At 36.6% G+C, this 10703-nt stretch overlaps 1 protein-coding gene across 1 annotated transcript; it reads right to left on the bottom strand.

Annotated features, from left to right (window-relative positions):
* Positions 1 to 4277: 4277 nt before the first annotated feature.
* Positions 4278 to 9330, bottom strand: LOC143592280 (glucosamine inositolphosphorylceramide transferase 1-like). The gene is made up of 4 exons (XM_077072228.1): positions 8958 to 9330; positions 6814 to 6936; positions 6107 to 6274; positions 4278 to 5997 (listed from the first exon to the last, which is right to left on the bottom strand). Exons 1-4 carry the CDS (start codon positions 9222 to 9224, stop codon positions 4420 to 4422), a joined length of 2136 nt encoding a protein of 711 aa, XP_076928343.1. The 5' UTR covers positions 9225 to 9330; the 3' UTR covers positions 4278 to 4419.
* Between the last annotated feature and the right edge of the window lie 1373 nt (positions 9331 to 10703).

The raw sequence follows: 10703 nt of genomic DNA, 5'->3' as shown, positions 1-10703 counted from the left end.
GTGGAGGAAACTGAATAAAGGCAGCATGGAACTCATCGTTGGAGATGAGAAGAGAGTACCAGTTCTGGCAACTGGAGTATTTCATTTTACTTGTCCATCTGACCTAGTTTTTCATTTGAATAATTGTTTGTATGCTACTGGTTTGACCAGAAACATCATTTCAGTTTCGTTATTGTTTGAACAAGGTTTTAAGTACGTTTTTAATGGCATGGCTATTTCTGCTTACTTAAATGATATCTTTTATTTCGAGGCTAAACCTTGAATTGATATATATTAGATTGATGTTCAAACTAATAATAACGTATATATAATCTTTCAAAACGTATCAGATATGGCATCAATGATACATTTCTATGGCATTGCCGACTTGGCCATATAAGCAAGGCAAGAGTTAAAAGACTCCAATCCGAATGGATTCTTGAATCCACAGGACCGGACCCTTTTGACAATTATGCGTCTTGCTTAGCTGGTAAACTCGTCAAAGACTCCTTCACTCATAAAAGTGAACGAGAAAGAGGTCTGTTAGGACTCATACATACTGATGTATGTGGACCTTTTAGAACCACGCCTAGAAACCATGAAAAATACTTTGTTTCTTTTATCGACGATTATAGTCGATACGATTATGTGTATCTTAGGAAACACAAGCATGAATCTTTTGAAAAGTTCAAAGAGTTTCAAAACGAAGTGGAAAACCATTAAGATACTTCGATCAGATCGAGGTAGAGAGTATCTCAACTCAGAGTTCATCACTCATCTAAAAGAGCGTGAAATTGTTTCACAGCTCACTCCACCTGGCACACCCCAACATAATGGCGTGAACGAGAGGAGGAATCAAACTTTGCTAAACATGGTTCGATTGATGATGTGTAGAACCAACTTGCCTCACTCCTTTTTGGAGTTTCGCTCTTATGACCGCCTCCCGCATTCGTCAAATACCAATAACCAAATCGGTTATTACTTATTTCATCCTGATACAAATACGATTTCTATCAAGAGGAAATGCCACTTCCCCGAGAAAGAATTTCTCAATCGAGGAACTGGAGATAACATTGTCGATCTTGAAGAAATTCAATAACCACAATTAACCGCTGAGGAAGTTGGAATGTCTTATCAACAAGTTGTTGCTGACACATCAGACATAAACACGAGCGTTCGCAGAAGTAGTAGGACTCCCGTACCAAATTCTAAATACCTATGGCATTTAGATGGTCCCGAACTCTTATTAGTAGCCGAGTCTAACGACAAACCTACTAACTACAAATCTGCAATCTTGGATCCGGAATCTGAGAAAAGGCGTGAAGCCATGAACGCTGAGATGCAATCTATTCATGACAATCAAGTCTGGAACTTGATTGAGCTACCCCCCGAAGGTCGGGCAATAGGGAGCAAGTTGATTTTCAAACAAGCATCTCGTAGCTGGAATCTACATTTTGATGAGAATAATCAAAGAGTTTGATTTTATCAAAAATGAAGATGAGCCTTGTGTTTATAGAAAGGCTAGTGGGAGCACTATATCATTCCTCATCCTGTATGTGGATAATATACTGATAATTGAAAACAACATTCCTATGCTTAAGGAAGTTAAGCACTGGTTGGGATCTTGTTTCGCAATGAAAGATCTTGGTGGAGCTGCTTATATTATGGGAATCAAGATCTACCGAGATAGATCTAAGCAGCTTCTAGGGCTAAGTCAAAGTACATACGTAAACAGAGTCATGACACGCTTCTCAATGGACAACTCCAAGATAGGAATTGTTCCATTGCTAAATAAACCGCATTAGCAAATCGCAATCTCCGGAAACGGACATTGAGACAAAGCATATGCAAGCAATTCCATATGCTTCATCGATTGGCTCTGTCATGTACGCTATATTATGCACTAGACCTGACGTCTCGTAAGCGTGTTTGGAGGAGTAGAAGAGGAGCTCACTGTAAGGTGTTACACTGACGCTAACTTCCAGAATAACCGAGATGTTTCTCACTCATCATAAGATGTTTTGATAATAGTATGCTCATTTAGTATCCTAAGACCTGAGATACATATTAGAACTTTCGTTTACCGAGGAATATTCTTTGATCATGTCAACCGCTGTTACGTAACTGCCAGCCATAAATGCATTGGTTGGGAATGTTCTGAAGTTCAGTGGGAGTTGTATGTAGTCAAGATTGGATTCTGTACTCTTACATTTAAATGTAACAGTTAGACATATGGCGCCCTCATTGATTCAAACTGGAAAAGTGTGAGGCCTCACCCAAACTTACTGTGTGTTTGATTGGACCACTTTAACTCTATATCGAGAACTACAATAATTGAACACTATATGAGATTGATTTGATCCATGTCTCATTGTTCAATTAATGTCTTATACAGAAAGGATAAATGACAACGATTACTATAAATTCATTATCTTGCAATAAGGTATTCCAAGATACTTTGGTTATGGATCTAAAAATGTCATATTTGGTTGGGGACAGCTATGTGTAGCTAGAACGCCTCTAGCTGTTAGCGTTGTGATACTTGACCCAAATCCGTCCAAGTGGGAGACTGTTGGATTTAATGGTCGGTTCGGGTCAAGTCAACGCGGGCCGACCCGAATGTGACCCGGTATGAGTTACACCAGGGGTAACGAATTATATAAACCCACTTAAATGTTAATTGGGCCCGACATAAAAGATTAGATGAACCGGATGATGGTTAAAGGCTTTGTTTGATTAATTGGGCTCAAGCCCAATTGGTTTAATATGATTAAACCCTAATAATATTACTATATATAGTATATGATAATATTATTATAAGATAACTTTACAAAACAACAAATCCTAACAGCCACCTCCATTCCGGCAAGTCGTTTTTCCGGCAGCCACTTCCGGCCACCGGAATTTCGTCCCAATCATCCTCTCCGGTTTCTAGACATAGCATATCACCACCATAGCCCTTAAAGGCTACTCGTGCTGCTCACTGCCCTTGTCTGTCCGTCTGCGGCTCCTTTCGGCGAACCCGATTTTCCGGCGAGCTGTTTTCGGCCGCCGGATTACCGTCTCAGGCAACCACAGCCTCCGCCGGCCATTAGCTTGCACTTAACTGCTGTTGCAGCCGCTGAGCTGCTGCACTTTCTGGTCACCCGCGTTGTCACCGCAGCTCACCGGAACCGCCGCAACCGCTCACCGTAACCTCCGCCTTCACCGCCGCAACCGCTCACCGTAACCTCCGCCTTCACCGCCGCTTGCCGCAGTTGTTGCCGGAGGTTGTCAGATCTGATTGTGTCGTTTTCTCTAGCTTGTTTCGTTAGCCTTCGGTGTCTTCCCGGTTTCGATAACCGAGGTATATCGATAAACTTAATTATGGTTGTTTATTATTTGTTTAATCGTACTCGTTTAACGTTGTAATCGGATCCGGGTTTTGGGTTTCGGTTTTGGTTCGTTTAAATCGTTTATCCGCTGCGTATCTTAATAGTTCGTTTATATATATTTGAATATTAATATTGATTAATTTTTTTATTTATGAAACGAAACGAAACGAAACGAAATTATAACTAAAACGGTTTTAACATTCTTGACCGTTTTCGTTCCGAGCCACCATTGAAACCCAACAGTAGTTTATATGGTTCATCCTTTCAAGTTAAACCTACCAACTTTGTGATATCCTTTGAATCTAACTATTATTTTTCAAAGCCGAGAGTATTTCACGTTGATGTGCTTATTTATTATTTTACCCATGCAAGTGAAACGTTAATTTTAAAACCATCTTTATATTAACAAAATGTTTGAAAAAGGTATCATGTCGTGTTTGAACTTAAAAGAGTTTATCTTTAACCATGTCAATAGTCACACATTATTGGCTAAAATGTTTACAATTCATCTAAATACAAAACTATGACATTTTATATCACTAGTGTGATAAGTTTTTTATAGTCTTATATTATTTATGTTTAATTGATTATGAAATAATAAAACTAGACAATTTGTCACGGTGCAATGATATTTGTTCCTACACATCGTCATTATTTTAGCTACATAATCTACACGTTCAATAGACAACTTGTGTACATCTTTTAGCACAAAATATTTTAGCAACCACATGGAAGAAATACAAAGTAAAAAAGGCTTTCGTAACAACGTCATGACTGTTTTCAACCTGCAACGATAAATGAAAGCTTAGAGAATCACCAACGACACGATTTGTCATTGATCAGATTAACAGGCCCATACGTTGCAATAACAATCACTAAAAACGACACGATCTGTCACTGATCCGTGAGTAATCGTCGAATGTATAATATTCTCCATGAGGGCAAGCAACCACAAGTCCACAACAAACTAAAAATAATAGGCAACTTTATTCATTTGTATAAACACATTAATAATTCATAACTTATTTTCTATCCCAAATAATAATAAAACTTCTATACCAAAACTCTACAAATCCCACCCATCATCCCTTCTTCTAAACTCAACCTTCCTATCACTTACTCCACCATACAACCTTGTAAACTCTTCCAAACACTGACTTCTCACCCGATAATGCGCCTGCGTGTTCCCGCTAATCGCCACGCCCGAAAACTTCGACGTGTCAACCGCCCAAGCCGGTTTCACATACTCCACCGCAGGCCCCACCACCGTCACATTCGCATACAAAAAGTTCATCAAAACATCCTCACAATTAAAAACCTCATCCACCATATTTCGGCCCACTTCCGCGTCTTTCCCCCAATACCTCCCAAACGCCACGTCATGGTCAACAAACGCCGCCCCGGTCAAAATCATATTATACTCATTATGTTTCCGCGCGTGTTTCTCGGGCCGATACTTCAACGACGGTCCGGTCACCAGACGCGGGTAAAACCCGACTATCCGATCAGGGTTTTCCCGCCAAATTTTGAACCCACGTTCAAGATCGTCGCAGTTCATCATGATGTCATCGTCTAGCTCGAGAACCGCTTTGGTTTTTATCAAAGGGTCAGGCTTGAACCGGTTGTTTAATGAGTTTTGATCCTCCACACGGATCCTAACCGGGACCATGGAGTCGAAATCGTTCGGGCCCGGTTGCTTCCCCTTGTTCCAGACCACCACGATTTCACGAACCGACGTGCATCGAGAGTAATGTTTTACGTACATTTGCAGGTTCCACATTCGCGCATCGTATGTCATCGCTAATAAAGTGAACTGAGAAAACCGATTATTAACCGAATACGGTTTTTCGGCCCCGTTTCCTCCGTAGACGTACCCGAACCCGACACACATTATCGTGATGGATAATATTATAAGAAAGAAGAAAGCAAGCTTGCCACTGAAAGTATTCGGGTTTATATTCATATTCACCCGTAGCCTCAATCTTAATCTCTCGCATACTAAACCCGCACTGTTTCTCTTCTTCAAACCGCGGTTGACCGGAACCAAGCATTTGACCAACCCAAGTAGCCAACAAATAAAGTAAATCATCAAAGCCGCGGTTACGATTAACCCGCACCCGACCACGCGTCTCCTAGTCACGTCACCAAACAAGGTCCGGTCCCCGTCTGCAACCACAACCCACTTCCCGGTTCTTAACCGATGAACATCAAGGTGATGCGAACGGGCCCCGTTCCATGCGTTTTTACCTTTTGCCGGGTTCTCAATCCCCAACTCAACTTCTACTTCTTTGTAATTGTTTATTGTCAGAACTTCGATTTTGAAAACACGAACGCGTTCATCATGGGCTAACCGGTAAAGATTCCCGTTGTAGATGAAGGGTCGGCCACCGTTTCGTGGTCCGGAAACAGGGTTTTTCTTGTGTGGGGTCCATGGACCGAGTGGGTCGTTACTATACCAGATTTCAAGATTGTTGTCTGTTACATAAGAACCGAAAAGCCAATACGTTTCTTCACGTTGTATGATAACTGCATCAACGAGCGGTCGGTCCAAGATGATCTTTTCAAGTTTCCACTGTAACGGAAAATTAAGTGCCCGGTAAAGCTGAACGCCTCCTTTTCCACTCGTATCGGGTATCATGTATATCTTTAAAAAATTGTTCAATAACATGAAAATGTTAGAAATTAATGTTCATATATGGCCTTTAATGGTTGATTACCAAATGACCATGTACTAACTAAACAAAGGATCTTACTTGATGATTGTAGTCGAATACGTATGGATGTGAAAGATCGTAATCTTTATCCAAGGCCATGCCCATTTGTTCCCAACTTGCTCCATTATCCGTGCTTCTTGCAACCGCGATATCTCCTTGCATTGTTACTGGATTCTTGGTTTTGAAGAACATGTAAAGAATATCATCCTGAATCATAATTAAATGCTAAACATTAGTATATCGGTACATAAAAAAGCTATGAAACACGACAAATTTAGGCTTAGAAGGTGTTTGGATGAGTGTTTTGGAAGTCGATTATGAGGTATAAAATAATATAAACTAGATAACACGTTGTAAGGAAAGGCGTTGTAGAAGTTAATGTTTAAACGCGGTGTCAAGATGTAATAACTAGAGAATCATATCACTATAATTAAATTACTGTTTATGATAACATTAAAATCTCTATTACCAAAACAAATAAATCCGAACACCACCGAAGCTAATGATAGCCAAATAGTTTCACATTTAGCTCAATTATTAATTTTATTACTACTTCGCGCATGTTTCTTCAAATCCGATTACTTTTGACAATTGGACCTAAATAATCGCAAAACCATAATCATAATGACATTAATACTACCACTCAAACATAGTATTGACAGCTTCAAGTCGTGATAATCGGATTAGACACGCGTCAAAATACTTTAGTATTCAAAATTCATATAAAAGAATGATAAAGACATTACCTGAGCATAAAGAAACGGATCGGCAACGAAATTACTTGGGAACCCAAAGTCGGTAATTGAAGCACAAGTCATAATTGGATTTGCTATAGGCCATGCTGCACTTTTATTATCCCATATATTCATCTGCAACAAACAAATCAAGACACACTTTATACAACAAAAAATATTATTTAAGATTCATCGTACTCAGTATATCCCACCAATAGCAAAGCTATGGTAGGGTCTGAGGAGGGTAAGATGTAGGCAGCCTTACCTCTACCCCATAGGGATAGAGAGGCTGCTTCCGGTGAGACCCCCGGCTCGATAGTAGTTTTGCATCAAGCCTAGGACATAAGGCACATAGCACTCAATCATCGGGACACCGGCTGATCGGTGCATGTACCCTTATCTTTCAGCTATCAACGCCACTACATGATGCCTGATTAACCGTCCGTCACTTTTAACGTTATTTTCACGAGATTAGTAAAATAACGTCAAAATTAGTGCAATTTCACTTTTGCCCACCCGAGGGTTCACACATATATACATCATATGTGCGCACCGCAAGCAGGGCTATTTAAGATTAATTATATCAATCACATATAAACAATCAACTAATCAAGAACAGTAACATCCACTTTATATGTCACAAAATCCAGCTAAAAGAACCCAATTTATTTGATTAATTTGACTCCCAACTCACAAAAATCATGTTATATACTCTGCAATCATCAAAAGTTCAAAATCCCACAAAAAAATCAATTTTTGTTAAAAATTTATTAAATGATTCAATATAATATTCAAGAGCAATGACACCCACTTCATGCATCATAAAATTCAGCAAAAAAAACAATTTTTTTAATTCCCAACTAACAAAAAGCATGTTATACCTTCTTCAAACATCAAAACCCCACAAAAATCCAATCTTTTTTAAAATAATTACATGATTTAAATATAGATTCCAATAGCAGTTTCACCCATTTCATATATCACAAAATATAGCAAAAAGAACCCATTTTTTAACTTATTTGCTTCCCAACTTACAATAAGCATGTTATACCTTCTTCAAACATCAAGCCCACACAAAAAATCCAATCTTTTTTTTAAATTTAGTTATAGGATTCACATATAATAATCCAAGAACAGTGACACCCATTTCATATATCACAAAATCCAGCATAAAATATAAAAAAAAATCCCAATTTCTTTGATCCTAAATCATAAAAGTAGTGTTTCATCCACTTTAAAGTTTAAACATCAAAACCCCACAAAAAATCCAATCTTTTTAAAAACTAATTACAGAATTCATAAATAGAATTCCAAAAACAGTGTCACCCCACTTCATATATCACAAAATCCACCAAAAAGAACCCAATTTCTTTGATTAATTACACCCACCAAAACCCCACCAAAAAAAAAAGTCCAATCTTTATAATACTAATTACAGGACCAATTTATAAAAAAAGAGAACGTAAGAAACAATACTAACTACAATACCAATCTACATAAACAATTATTTATAATAACAAAATAAAAACCTAAATTTTACAACAAATGAATCAAAATCAAGAACAAAATAATAACAACAAATGCCATCAAATACTTATAACAGCAAAATAAAAAAATCTAATAATAACAACAAAATATAAATCAACAAATACTTATAACGTCTCATAATCGAAAATTAGCAAATACGACCAAAAATAATAGCAAACACCTATAAAAATAAAATATCACTGTGTATTAGCAAATACGACCAAATATCACTGTTTTCATGTTAATAATAATATGTATTTGATCAAATAAAATGTATTTGGTTCTCACTTCATATATCACTAAAATCACCAAAAAGAACCCAATTTATCACTGTGTAACATAAACAAATTATGGAACATTAACACTAAAACAATTGTAATCAAAGTAAATCCCTAAATCAAAAAGAAAATGCATAACAAAACACACAAATTAATTGCAAAAACTTATAATAAGTTACACCCAACAAAAAAAATCAATCTTTTTTAAAACTAATTACATGAACAAATATATACCACCAAAAAGAACCCAATTTGTCACAGTGTAACACTAACTTAATACATAAAAAAACCCACAAAACAAAAATGCATAAAATTAATCACACACACACAAATTGATTAAAAAAAACTTACAGCTTCAACGGGTTTAAGATGAAACGGCGAATCACCATAATAAACACCAATCTCCCACGAACCCTCGTTATCCTCTTGACAACCGATCGAATTCGTGTAATTCAAATTAGGGTTACTGAACAAATAAAATATATAAAAAACCCCAACTGAACTACACAACAAAAACGTTAGGAACAGATAGTGCACTGTCGATGAACCGCCACCGCCATTGTCGTGCACGCGCCACCGGGTTTTATCCGACGTGCCGCCGATCGGATTCAAACCCATGTCGGCGATAATTATAATAAACAATCGATGTAATAATAATAATTATAATAATAATAATAATGAAACGATTGAAAGAATTGAATGGGTTTGAGATTACGCATACAGATTATTATTATGTAATGGGATTATTAGGATTAATATTATTATTAATTAATAATAATAATAATAATATTGTGGGTGGTGTTAATTAAAGAAGTTCATTCCAAAAACGGTGGTGGTGAACGTAAAGGTGGCAGACACCCACGCAATGGTGATATAGAGATAATATGACGTGCGTCTCTCTCTATACTTTACTTTATTTGTTTTTAACTTTTTATTATAAGCTAACTCGGCTCGGTTATGTTTAACGAGCTGAAATTTTGAGCTTGAGCTCGGCTAAAAAAAAGCTCGTCTTGTACGACGAATCAATTTTTTAGCATATATTTCTTACCTTGTATTTAGTAATTATTAATAGTGATAGATTTATATTTATATTTCTTACCTTGTATTTAGTAATTATTACTGAGATCTTTATCTCCAAATACAAGATTGTATCTTTGTAGGAAGGCAACGAACATTCGATCATGGTACTCATGGGCGTAGGCAGCTTTAGAGGAACGGGTTTGGTGGAACCCGTACCAATTTTTGTTTTAGTGTTATATATTAGTGTAATATACGGGTTGGATAGATAATATTTTGATTTTAATAAATGAATATAAAGATTTTATAAAGTCAAATAAATTACAAATTACAAAAGAAAAAAAGAATCATGATAAAGTTATTAAAAATCTAGAAAAAGATTGTTTATATATGATTTTGCATGCATAATTGGTAACACCCATCTTTAAATACTATTATAACAATACAATGTGGACACATGGCCTTCTTCTAGGCTGTCTGCATGTGCAATCCAGTCAGCATGTTTCCATTCTCATGTGCTTTAATATTCGAACCTGGGCTTTGAGCGAGATGAAAGTCTTAATACATAGCACACAAACCATCCAACTAAGCTATCTTGATGTCTTTAAGAATGAAAAATATATTCTATATGTTAAAAATAACATTGTATTGGAAGTGGACAATGTAAATTAACTCAAAAATGAAAATAAATCCTATGTATATTTGAGTTAATAATTCATAAGTTTTCACCCTAAACATATTTTTCTCTTTTTCTCTATTAGCCGGATCTCTTTTCACCCTCTAATATATTCCGGCTACTCTAGATCTAGATTTGTATTAATCGTTTTCCGGTAAGTTTATATTTTATAATAAACTTCCGATTGTTGATATATGTATTTCCGGCAAAATTATATTTTCTTCAGGTTATTGTTTCCTCTAACCTTTTTATCTTTATTTTCATTGTCAACTGATTTTATTAAAATCAGTTTAGGTAGTAAATCAAAAACGGTGATAAAGCTAATATGTGGACGTATTTACGTTTTTCCGGTAAGTGTTTCCGTTAAGTTTTTCCGGTTATGTGTTTTACCTATAACAATGATT

Source organism: Bidens hawaiensis, unplaced genomic scaffold (assembly GCF_021521415.1).
Source record: "Bidens hawaiensis isolate Kalapana, Puna unplaced genomic scaffold, B.hawaiensis_p1.1 tig00040661_1, whole genome shotgun sequence".
Classification (NCBI taxonomy): domain Eukaryota; kingdom Viridiplantae; phylum Streptophyta; class Magnoliopsida; order Asterales; family Asteraceae; genus Bidens; species Bidens hawaiensis.
Note: the sequence above shows the minus strand (reverse complement) of the source record. Positions and strands in the feature narration are given on the sequence as shown.